This window comes from Artibeus jamaicensis, unplaced genomic scaffold (genome assembly GCF_021234435.1).
Source record: "Artibeus jamaicensis isolate MK-2021 breed Jamaican fruit bat unplaced genomic scaffold, CSHL_Jam_final contig_519, whole genome shotgun sequence".
NCBI classification, from domain to species: Eukaryota; Metazoa; Chordata; class Mammalia; order Chiroptera; family Phyllostomidae; genus Artibeus; species Artibeus jamaicensis.
The window spans coordinates 18004485-18020016 of record NW_026521871.1 but is presented as its reverse complement, the minus strand read 5'-3'; the positions used below and the strand labels follow the sequence as shown (position 1 = coordinate 18020016).

Genomic DNA, 15532 nt, shown 5'->3' with positions numbered 1-15532 from the left:
TCTTTAAACCTGGTTGTGTGAGAAGGTACAGTGTTTCCACCTACACCTCCATCTTGGCAGAAGTCCCTATATATTTTTTTAATTTCATTTTGTATAGCCTTCACTTCTTCCTCTATTTTGTGACTATACTCAACCATTTCTGTGAGCATCCTGATTACCAGTGTTTTGAATCCTGTGTCTGATAGGTTGGCTTATCTCCTCGTCTCTTAGTTCCTTTTCTGGGGTTTTGATTTGTTCTTTCATTTGGGCCATATTTCTTTATCTTGGCGCACCTGGTACTTAGTATGGGACTGAGCGTTAGGTTTTCACTAGTGCAGGACAACCCACTTTGTAGCATTGTGGTGCTGTCTTTGAGGGAGGGGTCAGAGAGGGAACAGTGCAGCCTGCTTGGCTCTCTCCCCACTTTCAGTCACTTCTCTTGCTTCCCACAAGTGGATTGTGCCCTTTCAGGTGCTGTTTCCCAGGTGGGTGGGCTTGTGTATGTTCTAGGACCCTGTAGTCCCCTCCAACAGACTCTCCTGTGAGCCTAGGAGTTTCTCCTGCCACTGCAACCACCACAGGTTTTTATAGCCAGAGATTTTGAGGTTTTGGTTTCCTGCACTGGAACCCTGGATGCATGGTCTGTCTCATTCCCTAGTTGCTCCTCCCAGCTTATCTGCATGTGAATGTGGGATATCCTGGTCCACCAGACACCGCCTTGTCATGTGTCCTTGCCTCCCCAGCTGCCCGTCTCTGTCCCTCCTACCAGTTTGGATGAATGTTTGTTTAACTCCTTGGTTGTGAGACTTCCAGACAATTTGATTTTCTGGCAATACTGGTTGTTTTTTGTTTTTAAATTGGTTGTTATTCTTCTTTTGTTTGTGCAAGGAAGCTAAGCATATTTACCTATGCCTCTATCTTGGCTGGAAGCTGTCTTGATCCACTTGATGTTTTCTAATGAATACGCTGCATTAGTAGATTATTGTATGAGGTTTGCTGCTTCAGGCAAACAAATAAAAAGGGAACAACATATAAGAATTAACCATTTTGAGCCTCATTTCCCCATATGCAGATGTCATCTCTCAGGTTTCATGAACACCTATTCCCCTGTCTCCTCCCAAACTAGAGTTGCCCAGGAAACCAGATAACCAAGTTTTTTATGTGAACTGCCTCAATTTTATGCATAATATTACTAACTTGATTTCTTTTTCTGCATGACATCTCTCTAAAAAGGGTTTAAAGACATACTATGAGGTTAAATAAAAAGCCAGACAGAAAAAGGAATGGAAACAAATAAACCAACTATGTTGGCACTATGATTGGTATATAAATTTGATTTTTTTTAACTTCCTGGCAGCCAAGGCAGAAAGGGAATTAGGATGATTTGCATAGCTCAAGTTATGCAAGAACAGAGGAAAAATAGTTCTTTAGGAAGATAGTATGTCCCCTGACAATGAATTCTGGGATGAAATTTCAGATAGGACATTATAAGAGATAAATAATGGGCAGCATTCCTTGCAGAAGTTTTATAGAAAATGTAGAAGATTGTACATGGCTATTTGAATAACCCTTGAACAGAGCTAAGGGTGCAACACAAAAATATAATAATTGTTCTTACTATTTTTATAGCTACCACTAGTCGAGAAGTTCATTTGATCCTCACAACAACTCTGTGGGTAGATGTTGTCATTATCTAAGAAACCAAGGCCCTGTGATAAAAAATTGCGTGCTCTGTCACACTCTGTAAGAAGCAGAGTCATGACTCAGACAGAGACATTCTGGCTTCTGAGCCCTCGCTCCTATCCTATAGAAAGAGACAGGATTGATGCAGTGCCAGCTGAGAAAGTGACCTCATGTGACCCAATTCAATGCAAGATTTGAATTCAGAGGGCAAGTGGTGGAAGGGGTGCAGTGGGAGCACACATAGAGCTCCCAGTATGTGCCAAGAAGAGCTTCCCCAGAGCCCTCCAGGCATATGGCTGTGGTCACCTTCATCATCAGGAGGTAGAAACCAAGGCCCAGAGTGGGGAAGACCTTGCCTAAGGTCACACAGCTTGTACACAATAGGGGTGGATTTGAAACCTAAGCCTTCTGTTTCTTTTTATTGCCCCTCCCTGCCTCCAGCTGAGACACTAGTGCAGACCGCGGTCTGGGTTGATGAGGGCAGCAGTGCACACTCTAGTCCTGCAGAGTAAATTCCCGAAATTTGCGACGATACCTATACCTCCCTGACACCCAAACCCTGGCCTGAGCTCCAAGCTCTGAGCTCTGGATCATCCATGTTGCCTGGACCACCTCCATGCCAAACATAGGCTTCATCAGTAATGTAAAAAACGGTGCTGGTGATTGGCTGACAGGCTTTAGAGTGCCTTGTAGCACCCACAGCCCTTCCCTGTTTTCTTGCTCAGCTCAGAGATCTCCAGACACTTGTCAAGGTCACACAGCATGTTTGTAGCAGGGCTGGTATTGGCACAACCCTGCTCCCAGCTCTCTGCCCATGACAGCTACCCAAGTACCAAAGTGCCAGCAGAGTGACAAGTACATAGTAGGTGCTTAGAAAGTATTTGTGGCTTGACCAGTTTTGGGGCCTTTATTTGTTGGCAGGCCCTGGTCCACCTAGGAGGTAGCTTCCTCGTTTTACTGATTAAACAGAGGGGGCCCAAGAGAGGCCACATAGGGTCCCCAAGGTCACACAGAGCAAAAGTCCACATCCTAGAAAACCCCAGGTCCAGGGAAAGCAGCTGGGGGTTCCCCAGGCCCAGTGGTTACAAACTCTAGATCCTGTCCCTGCCCTAGTCTGAGGGTGACCCAGAGGAGATCTCAGCAAGGCCTGACTGCTCCCTTCTTCCTTCCCCTTCCTGGCTCTTCCCCCTAATTGTACCAGGGGCAGCAGGAGTTGTTCCCAGGGCCCAGTGGCTCTCAGTGGCTACACACCCTGCCTTTCTGGTCATTCCAAGATACCCTGTAACCATCAGATAGTTCTCAGAGGATATAAAAGTTAATGGGCTTTTGCTGGCAAAGTGAGTGCCCAGGAGGCTCTTTGGTACCACATCTGCAAGGGCAGCAGACATGGCTGGGAGTCAAGGCAACAGGCTGCAAATCCCTCTCAACCATTGTGCCTTGGCTTCCAGAAGCCAGTCCAAGGAGAGCAGCTCATGAAAACAGGACAGAACCAATATTCATCGTGTACCACGTGCCAGGCCCTTACTAGGTCCTGGGTTCACAAAGTCCCTGTGGTCATCCCACTGTACAGCTGTCCAAACTCAGGCTAAAAGAGGCCAAGTCACTCACTCTTGGTCACACAGAAGAGCCTGGGTTTGAAGCCAAGTCTTTCCAGTTCTAGAACCTGAAGGTGTTCCATTGTCCTGAGCTGTCTGTAAGTGTGCTAAATGTTTTTTGGTAACTAATGGGAGGCCCAATGACAAAGCACACAAGGGGGAAAGAATAGCTTTCCCATGTAAAGAGTAGGTAGCAGGGGCAGGAGATAACAAAAGTCCTATAAAATCAAGCACTGGGCTCTGTATCTCAAATCACTCCTCTGGAGTCCAAGAGAATGCATTTTCATATACTGGGTTACTATTTAGCAAGGTTCAACTGTGTTTTCCAGTTTGGGGGGGGGGGTTCTATTGGTATCATTCATGGTGATAGAGGGCCACCCTAGTTCCCCTGCTCCTGTCCTCACATGGTCCGAAATGTGGCTGTATCTCCTCTGTAATGTGGGACTCAAGGCTCAAGGCTGCTGGTGGGACTCAAAGGCAGTAGTGCGCACCAAACAAATGCTGGGCAGCAGAAAGCAGCAGCTTTAACTGAGCCTTTATTGGGTGCTCACTGCCACAGATGCTTTACATAAAGGCTCACCCTGAGTCCTGTCAGCCACCTAGCAGGGAGCACCTGTCATTACCCACATTCTGCAGATGAGAAAACCAAGGCACTGTGGTTCAGTAACTAGCCCATGGGCACGCAGCAGTTAAATAGTACAGCTGGGATTTGAACTCAGGGCTGGTCCAATGTCAGTTATCATCAGCACAATTATGAGTACCATTACCATCAAAGGCTGGTCCAGTTAAATGATTTAAAATTAATGGAAAAGTCTTGAAATTCCCAAAGGGGAAAAAAAAGTAGCTTTGAGAACCCTATGCATTAATGTGGTTGTTAACTAGCCTGCAGGGAACAGCCGGTTCAGTGAAAACCTGTGGAATTTTCCAGCCACACACGCTGCTGGACCACAGTGATTCTTCACCATCCCCAGCATGGACACACCAGCTGAGCCTAAACCCTCCTGGGATCTGGGAGCTGAGAAACATTCCCTGGTAACACTTAGCTTTCTTGTCATGTTGCTTCTGAGTGCTGGCTTTCCCAGATGCTCCTGCTGGGGTCTCTTAAAACTGCTGCTCTCTTCCTGGGGTTGAATTGGACTTCCAGATGATCAGCCATAGGTGTATGGCAATATTTTCCATTTTTCCACATGATGCCAGTGTGTGGCAGAGGGGGTGCTGGGCACAAGAACAGTGGGCAGGCTAGGTCCAGTGTCAGACTCTAGGCCCAGGCCTGGATTCAAAGCCCAGATTTGCTGTGCAACTCCAGGTGAGTCACTGCCCTTCTCTGAACTGCTTCACTTTTTTCAGCCAGCTTGAAGATTAAAGTGAATGCTTGGCATATAGCAAGTCTTGCAAGTAGCTCAGCCCCTGTGGAAGAGAACTAATTATCCTGAGTTTTCTAGGCATGGATGGTCAGACATGGAAAGGGCCGTTCTCCACCTCCCCTACACACCCCACAGTGGAAAAAAGGGCCTGAGCTAGTCCTGGCTGCAGCGATCACCTTGGCTGTGTTACCTTACCTCTCCAGGCCTCTGTTTTCTCATCAGTTAATGGAGTATATACTATTTACTCTCTGGATCATGGGAAAGCAAGAGACAGAATGTGTGGAAGGTCTTGGAAAGGCCCTAGCACTCAGCATTAAATGTGTGTGGTGTTTTTCCTTTTTCTATTTCACATGGTAGACCTGGCAGGCCTCAGATTGGGAGGTACAATGGAGCAATGGTGTAGGGTCACTGTAGGTCACACAAGTGGTTCAGATGGAATGTGGGTATACTCACTGTGTAGTAGGGGCTCAAATCCAACAAAGGCCAAGTAAGAAGCTCCTATGGCTGAGCATAGGCCAGAGCTCTCACCTTCTTCTCCTTGAGCCTAGGAAGTAGTCTCAGTGACCCCATTTTGCAGATGAGGATGCTGCAGTTCAGAGAAGGCAGTGACTTACCAGGGTCATACAGGGACAGCAGTAGGATTAGGACAACTCATCAGAGGTCAGGTCCAGTGCTGTAACCCCCACCCCCTAGCCCAGAGACCTGCCTCATAGTTGGTGGGAAAATAGGAGAAGACATCAACAAAATGCATTGTCAGGGCAGGGGGTCTTCCAGTCAAGATGGAGGCATAGGTAAACACAACTCCCCTCCTTGCACAATCACATCAAAAATTATAACTAAATTACAGAACAGCTGTTACCTAAAATTGTCATAAAATTGAGCTGGATGGAAGCCTGACAACCAAAGAGTTAAAGAGGTCCATTCATCCAGACAGGTAAGAGGGATGGAGATGGAGAACAGGCAGTCCCACACCCATGTGTAATGGAAAAAATTGGGAAGGGATACCTCAGGAGCAAGGGATCTTAGCCCCACACCAGACCACCCAGCCCAGGGTTCCAGTGTCAGGAAGATAAGTCCCCATAACTTCTGTCTGTAAAAACCAGTGGGAGTTGGGGTGGCAGAAGAAACTGCAGGATTCTTGGGTGTCTCTTCTTAAAGGGCCCACAGTGCTCTTAGAACTTACCCAGACTTACTCCCTCTGGGCTCCAGCACTGGGGCAGCAGCTGGAAGAGCACCAGTGGCATATGGGGAGGAATTGAAGTGTCTGGCATCAGGGTGAAAACTAGAGGACAGCTTCCTCCCAGACAGAACTGCAGACAGCAGCCATTGTACCTTTTTTGAGCCCTGCCACCTACAGAGCCACAGAGTGGTGACACCATATCTGAGACTCCATCAACCTGGTTCACACGGGTTGCCTCGCCCTGACAATTACCTAAGGCTCTTCCCCATCAAATTACAGGTGCACTTTTCTACAATAGGCCATGCTACTAAGACACAGAGTCAAAGCAGCTCTAATACCTAATACATAGAAACAAACACAGGGAGACTACCAAGATGAGGAGCAAAGAAACATGACCCAAATGAAAGAATAGAACAAAACTCCAGAAGAAGATGGAGATAACAAAATGTAGATAAGCAATCTATCACATGCAGGGTTCAAACCACTAGTTATTAGGAATACTCAAGGAACTCATTGGGTACTTCAATGGCATAAAAATAAACCCAGGCAGAAATGAAGGTTACACTAAGTAAAATAAAGAAAAATTCACAGGGAGTCAACAGTGGAGTGGATGAAGCCGAAAATCAAATCAATGATTTGAAACACAAGGAAGAAAAAAGCATTTAATCAGAACAACAAGAAGAAAAATGAATTTAAAAAAATACAAGGATAGTGTAAGCAGCCTCTGGGACAACTTCAAATGTACCAATGTTTGAATCATAGGGGTGCTGGAAGTATAAGAGCAAGAGCAAGAAATTGAAAGCTTATTTGAAAAAAATAATGAAAGAAAACGTCCCTAATTTGGTGAAGCAAGTAGACGTACAAGTTCAGGAAGCACAGAATCCCACACAAGATGGACACAAAGAGAACCACACAAAGACACATCATAATTAAAATGCCAAAGGTTAAAGGCAAAGAGAGAATCTTAAAAGCAGCAAGAGAAAAACAGATAGTTACCTACAAAAGACTTCCCATAAGACTGTCAACTGATTTCTTAAAAGAAACTTTGCAGTCTAAAAGGGGCTGGCAAGAAGTACTCAAAGTGATGAAGGACCTACAGCTTAGATTACTCTATCTAGCAAAGTTATCATTTAGAATAGCAGGGCAGATAAAGTGCTTCCCAGACAAGGTAAAGGTAAAGGAGTTCATAATCACCAAGCCATTATTATATAAAATAGTAAAGGTATTTATTTAGGAAAAAGGAAGATCAAAACAATGAACATTAAAATGGCAATAAATTCACAACTATCAACAACTGAATCTGAAAAGCAAACTAAGCAAACAAGCAGAACAGAAACAAAATCATAAACATAGAGATCATTTGGATGGTTATCAGTTGGGAGGAGGAAGGGGGAGAATGAGGGGAAAGAATGCAGGGATTAAGAAATACAAACTGGTAGGTACAAAATACACAGGGGTATGTTAAGAACAGTATAGGAAATGGAGTAGCCGAAGAACTTATATGCATGACCCATGGACATGAGCTAAGGGAGGGGATTGCCAAAGGGAATGGGGGTACTGGGTAGAGGAGGACAAAGAGGGAAAAATTGGGATAACTGTAATACCATAATAAATAAAGTATGTTTTTTTAAAAACTGCATTTTAGACCTGAAAGCAGGTGCAGTATTGATTAAGCTCATTCTATTCCATTGTTAATTTTTCTCTTTTTTCATTAATCAAGCCTCTCCTTTGTGCCGGATCTGTGCTGGAGATGCCATGAACCTTACCTCCTTAAACTTCAACCCTCACAATGGTCCTCAAGATAAAAAATATTATTCCTATTTACAGATGAGAAAACTGATGTTCAGAGAGGTGAAGTCATTTACCCAAGATCTCATGGCTGGAGCAAAAGCAAAAAAACAAAGTAACTAAAACAATAGGCTCTGAAGCCAGGTACCCTTGTCTTGCCCTTCCTAGCCTAGGCAAGTCACTTGGCTTCTTTAAGAAGCCTCAGCGTTCACATTTGTAAAATGAGCTGAGTGAGTGCTCTAAGACAATGTGTATGAAGCACTTTGCACAGGGCTTGGCACCCAGACACACTGAATAAATAGATCATGATTATCTCATTATCAATAGTTTTTGCTTGGCAGAAGTGGGATTTAAAGCCAGGCCTACAAGACCCCTTCTACCTAGCTGACCCCACCCCACCTGCTTCCTTCTGCTCTCTGCAGGATGCGCCACGGCCCAGGGTGGGGCCGAGGATGAAGGGGAAGCAGAGGCAGGCTGGATCGAGGGAGCTGCCATCCTCCTCTCAGTCATCTGTGTGGTCCTGGTCACAGCCTTCAATGACTGGAGCAAAGAGAAGCAGTTCCGGGGCCTGCAGAGCCGCATCGAGCAGGAACAGAAGTTCACTGTGGTCCGGGCTGGCCAGGTGGTTCAGATCCCTGTAGCTGAGATTGTGGTTGGGGACATCGCCCAAATCAAATATGGTAAGTGTCCCAGCCACAGAACCAGGTGTTGAAGCTAGCGTCTGGGCAGAGGTGGGACAAGCCAAGCAGACCCTGAGAGGCTGGTTGGGAAGGGAACCAGTTGGTTGGAGAGGGAACCAGCCTTCCCTTTCCTGCCCAGGGAAGGGGTTGGGTCCCTGAAGATTGATCCTAAGTCAAGATGTCTTTTGAGATCGTTTGGAAATGAAAGACTATTTTCTGGAAGGGGTAGGATTTCAGAATCCATTTAACTCAGAAATGGCACATATATGGCACATGTGCTACTACTCTCAATATCTGCAACCATAGCAGATAGTATTAGCCAATCACAGCTCAGAGCCTAGATGCAGCCTTCTCAATACAACACTCCAAGGACTACTAACACTCAGGTAGGTTTATGACATAAAATCTACTTCCTATCCCTGATTTGGCTATTAATGGATGGTTGTTGGGCTAGGGAGGGTGTTATGGAGAGTGGACATAGGTAAGTGAACATTCTAAGCCTATGATACTGCCATGGAGAAAGTGGGCAGGCTGGTGCCAAAGGGGTTGAGATGAGCTGTGTCCTTGGGAAAGGAGAGACAGAATATGAGGGAGAAATTGGGGTATACCTCTCCTCATTCAGCCCTTGAGAGCTTGGTTTCCTCTGATATGGGCCTGTTCTGTTGTCACCTCCACCAAGCCAAGATGGATAAGTCCCTTTCAAAAGAATTTCTCACATCATAGTTGAAACCAGAAAATGAATTGTTAAGAAAGCTAGGCCTCAAAACCACACCAGGCCAAGAGATGCACTTAATAAACTAAAGAGCATGCCCACTTGAGCTAGGATTGTTTTGGGGCCCAACCTCAGCCCTCTAGGCCTTGTACCAATCACCTTGGCTCTAGTCTTTAGCTTCTTATTGGCCTGTGATGGTGCCATCTTGGTTCCTACACCCTGGGAGCTCTGGGGAGCTGGTCCCCAATCAAGAACCTTCCCTTATAATCATAACTTTAGGGGAATATTCCAGCCTCTCCAGCTACCTGAGACCCTACTGACTTCCTTGACCTTCCTCCCATCAGGTGATCTCCTCCCTGCTGATGGCCTCTTCATCCAGGGCAATGACCTCAAGATTGATGAAAGCTCCCTGACAGGGGAGTCTGACCAGGTGCGCAAGTCTGTGGACAAGGACCCCATGCTGCTGTCAGGTGAGCTGCAGCCCGACAGCGGGCTTACTCCCATTGCCAGTTCCCACCCAGTGAGGAGGAGGGTGCCTGTGTCCTCTTCAAGAGGCTGGAGAATGGTAGGAACTTTGGTCCTTGGCTCCAGATCTCTGACCAGCTCAGCCCTAAATAAGAACTTCCTCCCTTTTCCCCAAAAAACATTCCCTGAGCCTACTGGGCACTTGGCACCACTCTAGGGATAGTGCAATGAATAAAATCAACAAATCCCTGACCTCATGAAACTTACCTTCTAGTGAGTTGGTTTTCTGAAAAAGCAAACACTGAATACTGTTCTCATCAAGGATGAGAAAGAACCAGTCAAGTGACAGTTGTTTGGGGCACCTCCTGTGTGCTTAGGCACTAGGCTGGGTGCTAGAGAAACAGCAATGGATGAGGCCCATGAGGCCCCAGCCCTGAGGAGCTGTGGTGTCATTGAAGAAAGAGAGGCAATGGGAAAATTCCAGAGGGTGGTAGGTGTGTGACCAAAATTGGGAGGCCATGGCTGGGGAGGTCACATGTGAGCTGAGGTATGACAGATGAGCAGGAGCTGGCCCTGTGACTATCCAGGGGAAAGTACACTAGGCAGTAAGAACTAGGCAGCAAGTGCAAAGGCCCAAAGGCAGTATTGTGCTGGAGAACTGTGAGCAAGATGGAGATCTGGAGGAGCCAGATGTCAGGCCTCATGGGCATGGTCAGGAGTTTGGGAATTTTTTTAGTGTAATGAGGATTCTCTGTAATAGTTATAAACGTGAGCTGATTGCATTTACATTTTTAAAACCTCAGTCTGGATGCTGCAGAGGGTAAGAGAAGAAGTGGGGAGCCCTTGCAGAGGTGAGACACCAGCCAGGTAACCACCTTCCCTTTAACAGGGACACCCAAAAGGACTTATTGTCCAGGAGTGCTCAGGAAACCCTTGGTCAGCTACTCTGGGAGTGGCCCTGGGCTGAGCAGTGGGACCCACCTCTGATTGCAGGAGCCTCCAGTCCAGTTAGGCTGGGATAAGCAGACCAGTAAACAACTAATTCCACAGTAGAAGAGTGAAGAAGATGCACAAAAGCCAAGAAGGGAACAGAAGGGGGTGGAATTGAACTGGTTTTAAAGCACTGGTAGGAGCCCACCAAACAGAGTTGTGGAAAAAGGGCCCTCCTAGCAGAGGCCAATACATAAAAGGCACAGAGATCTGAAGGGATGGGGGCATCCTAGAAATACAAAAAGGAAGTTCATCAGGCCTGTGGGGTAAGATAGGAGAAGGAATGAGAGTCAGGGCTGGGCATTTCTTTACCCAGAACTTACTCAACCAACATTTATTAAGTACCTACTGTATGCTAGTAAAGTTAATGGAACAAACAAGGTCCCTGCTCTCCTGGAGCTTAGACTCCAAGAGACAGACAATAAAAAAACAAGCAAGCAAATACGTAAAATAATTTCAGATAGTGCTAAATCAGATGAAGATATTCTACCATGGTAGTGAAATAGAAACCCAGAAGAAGGGATAGAAACTTAGTTGGTCAGGGAAGGTGTACCTGAGATTATATTTGAGCTAAAACCAGAACAGTGACAATAAAGCTTCAAATGCCCTCTTGGAACTTAGGGCTACATGAGAGCTTAGGATCATGGCCCTGGTTCTGACTGCCAGACTGAAGTGTTTAGCAGAGAGGCAAGCATTCTTGGGAGAAGTGGCCGGGTCGGTCATCTGGATCACTGGAAGTCAAGGGGAGACACTGAGACTGAGTGGTCTGGTTATGTCCCTTCCCCTAGTCAGGGAGAAGCCTCATAACCAGGAAGGGATGGCAGGATGTCTCTAAGGAAACTAAGAAGACCAAGGGGTCCTATGAGAACTAAGACCTCCAAGCCCTTGGAGACTTGGCAGTAAGCTTTGCACTCAGTAGGGAAGAACAGTGGACTAGGGACAGACAAAAGGCAAGAATCTCAGAGAGCCCTGCAAAGCCCAAACTTGTGGTGTCACAGCAGGGTCAGCACTGGTCCTCAGCTCAGGAGTGGGTGCTCTGTGAGCACTGAGAAAAGAAAGGCACTATGAGGCTCCTCAGGCGCAGGTTGACCCAACCACTTTGGTCTCAACCTATATAACTGGCTGAGAGCCTAGGTATGAAGTAGGCCCTGGGCCTTTGGATGTCGGGAGACAGCAGCCATGGTCTCCCATGATGTCCTCATGGACAAGATAGAGAAGGCTGTGCTGGAGGCCAGGAGATTTCAGCCAGTTTGTGCTGATTCTTGAATTGCAAGTTACCTGGTAGAAGGCTTCTAATGGCATTTCCTGGAGCTCTGTCCTGTCACAATATGGAAAGTGTGCCCATCAAGTTCACAGAGACCGCCATCCCAGGGAGTATGGCAAAAAGGAAGCACTAGTCAGCACCCACAGAGATCACCAGAGTACAGTGTGAATTAGACTGAAGAAAATGAAACTTGACTGTGAGCATCAGTGCTGACATTCAGAAACACAGCTGCATGGGGAGAAGGAGGAGTAAGCAGCCTGGCTTAGGCTCATGGGCAAAGACAGTGAGAAAGCGGCACAGTCAGCCCAATAGAAAGCAATCTAACTGGGAAGAGAAGACTTCTGTAACAGAAGAATCATTCTAGGACAAAAGAGGCTGCCTATGAGACAGCATGTTCCTTGTCACTGATTGTATGTGAGCTGGGTCGGGACAGGCTGTGGGTGGCAAGGTTGTAGAGTGGGCCCAAGCACAGAATGCAGTGCCCCTCCCAGCTGTGCAAGTCAGGGATTCACCACAACCTGCTTACTGTGTACCTCTACTGCAGACCCACCTGGCTCCATTCCCTCTGCCCAGGCTTTGCTGAGGCTGTTCCCTCCTCCCTAATGGCTCTCCTCCTTTGGGATTGCTCATTTACCTCCTGCCCATCTGCTCAGACCTAACTGCTCCATGAAGGCCTCTCTGAGCACTACCTCTGGTGGTCACTCCCATACTGCCTGGGACCCACTAGTCAGCCTGTGACATCCATATGTGCTTGGCCCATTTGGGCACAGCCTCATAACATTGATTGAATTTTGCACTGTGCAAACCATCTCAAATAAAATAAAGAGCAAAACCCATTCACAGTCTTACCACCCACCCAAATTTAATGGGTCTCACTTTCATGGGCCCCTTCTTTCTTTGGCCGTAGGCAGATAGGCAGACATAGACAGATGCACTGATGCACTTCTGCATTGATCCATTCACCCAGACTGATCCAAGCAGGCAGGAGCCCAAGCCTGAGATTATCAGGAGGTCATGACCAGCTCCACCTGTGGGCTCTGCATACCTTAGGGGCTCAGGCACTGCCTGCCAGAGTGAGGAGAGAGGCTGTGCTGATGAGTTGTAGAAAGAGAAGAGTCAGGCCAGGCTGAGCCAGATCCAGGCTCTGAAATGAACTTGGTATGTGGCCTCGGGCATGTTGCTTCCTTCTCAAAGCCTCTATGTCTGTGTCCATGCAGTGGGGGAGTAGGTGGGAGAACACTTCCCCCTGCCTACCCCAGAGGGCTACTGTGGGGACCACATTCACAGACTGATGTGACTGTCCTTTGCAAATAATACCGTGTGAGGTGCTATGTGTGGAAGAAGAGCAACATTTGGAGACAGAGCACTCAGGTTCCAGCCCTCCATCTGCTCCAGCTGTGATCTCTGCCCACCCCAGAACCTCAATCTCCCCATCTGACAAATGGGGGCAGATCAACCTTCAGAAAGATTCTGATATCCCCAGTGCTCCAGGAACAAAGGAAATCCTAAAGGCCTGGAGCTCCTTCCCCAGAACAGCCAGGCAGGCCCCGGCCCATGTCAGGCTCTTCAGACCAGACAGAATAGAAATGCTCAGGAATCGCAGGCTCACACATCCCCAGGGCTAGCCAGGGAGACCATAGGTGCCAAGCCAGAGCACAGCTGCTTCCAGCCACTGCCTGCAGAAGTGCCACTCAGTGTGGCTGCAGTGTTCCCTTTGCAAGAGAAGCCAGCGATCCAGATTCTCACGCACCATCTCCCAATGTTTAAGTGTTGACAAGAAATCCCTATTCTTGTAAAGCTTGTGTGAGTCAAGAAACAGATGGGTTGGCCCTGGAGCACAAACTCTGACCTGGCCCATTTCTTTTTTGTTTTGTATTTTAAGATAATTTCAAGCTTTCAGAAAAATTGCAAAAATAGTACAAAGAACGTCTACATGCCCCTTCCTCTGGTTCAACTGTTGTTACTATTTTGCTCCATCCCCTCTCAGGAGCCTCCCTGTTCCTCATCATGCACACGTGATGGCCCTGGGCCCCTTCACACTTCACACTGTGCTCTAAGAAAACGATATTCTCAGGTGTAACCACAGCAGAGCTGCCAGCTCAGGAAACTTGACGTCGATGCAGTACTGCCATCTAATGTACTGTCCATATTCACGTTTGCCTACTGTCTCCACAGCATCCTCAGTCTGGGACCCAGTGTGGGACACTGTGTGGCATTTAGAGGTCCTGCACCTTCAGCCTCTTTTAACATGGAGGAGCTCCTTAGCCTTCCTTTGCCTTTCATGGAAGGCCAGTGGTTTTGAACCCTCCTAGGTCATGAACTCCTGTGAGAGTCCCATGGAAGCAATAATCCCTCTTACGAGAAAAAAATGCCCAGACTTGTGACTTTGCAGCCTTTGGGGGCTTTACAGATCCCTAGAGAACCTAGCCTTGTCTTAATTTGTGGCTGCAAAAATTGAGGCCCAGAGCAGAGTGAAGGTCAGGGCCAGACCAAGACCCCAGGCCTCCAGCCTCCCAGCCCTGTACTCTTCCTGCAGCCCCCACTAGTGAACTTGCCTCCAAGGACCCTGCAACTTTGATTACCCAGCGGCATGGCCTATTTGAAATGTCTTATGGTAAATTCCACTGGGGAGCCAACGATTAGGTGCCATCATTGTGGCCACAGAAGGGCCAGGGGACCAGGGTGGGGGTTTATCCTTTAAAGCACAAGGGTCTGGCTCCAAATGGCCCATTAGCTCTGCCCCCTACAGGACCCCCACCCTCCTCCATCACCTCGGGAGCCAGAGCATTAACAACACAAGGATGCGCAGAACATCAGCAAGCCCTCTTAGGCCTGCTGCCCACCCTGCCAACCGAGTGGTAGGCCAAGCATGGAGAGCTGAACCTGCCACCACTGCCACTGCCTCCAGGGAGCCTAGGATGACACCATGACTGCAGGAAGGCCCTGTCTGCTGCTCGGCCAGTGCTCTCTCCATTACACTACCCTGCCTCTTCTCCATGAGAGGCAGTGGGGTGTAGTGGAGAGAGCACTGGTTCAAGTCCCAGCTCTATCGCTCACAGCTGTGTGACCCTTTCTGAACCAGAGGGGCCGTGAGTGGGTGGGACTTGGGGTTGTGCTTGCACCAAAACCTACTTCACAGGGCTGTTTTGAGGGGGACAGGCTCACAGGCACCAAAATGCTTTTCACATGTCTGGCGCTCTGCAAGTGTGTGTGATTACTGGGGTTTTTTTTAAATCTATTTTATTGATTATGTTATTACAGTTGTCCCATTTCCCCCCTTCATTCCTCTCCACCTTGCACACCCCCTCCCTCCCACATTCTCCCTCTTTAGTTCATGCCATGTGTCATAAGTTCTTTAGCTTTTACATTTCCCATACTATTCTTGCCCTCTCCCTGTCTATTTTCTGTCTGCCATCTATGCTGTTTATTCTCTGTACCTTTTTCCCTTCTCTCCTCCTCCCACTCCCCTGTTGCTAACCCTCCATGTAATCTCTGTTTCTGTGGTTCTGTTCCTGTTCTAGTTGTTTCCTTAGTTTGTTTTTATTTTAGTTGTGGTTGTTACTAATTGTGAGTTTGCTGTCATTTTAGTATACATATTTTTTATCTTCTTTTTCTTAGATAAGTCCCTTTAACATTTTATAAAATAAGGGCTTGGTGATGAACTCCTTCAACTTGACCTTATCTGAGAAACACTTTATCTGTCCTTCCATTCTAAATGAAAGCTTTGCTGGATAGAGCAATCTTGGATGTAGGTCCTTCTCTTTCATGATTTGGAATACTTCTTTCCAGCCCCTTCTTGCCCGCAAGGTCTCTTTTAAGAAATAAGTTGACA

General features: G+C 47.3%; 1 protein-coding gene across 11 annotated transcripts in view; it reads left to right on the top strand.

Moving 5' to 3' along the window:
- Window positions 1-15532, top strand: part of ATP2B2 (ATPase plasma membrane Ca2+ transporting 2) — a 494651-nt gene that overhangs the window by 396515 nt on the left and 82604 nt on the right. For all 11 annotated transcript variants that reach the window (XM_053668978.1, XM_053668979.1, XM_053668975.1 and 8 more), the window contains 2 exons: window positions 8012-8269; window positions 9326-9451. In XM_053668978.1, the coding sequence (XP_053524953.1) occupies window positions 8012-8269; window positions 9326-9451 (384 nt within the window). The remainder of the gene's footprint in view (window positions 1-8011; window positions 8270-9325; window positions 9452-15532) is intronic.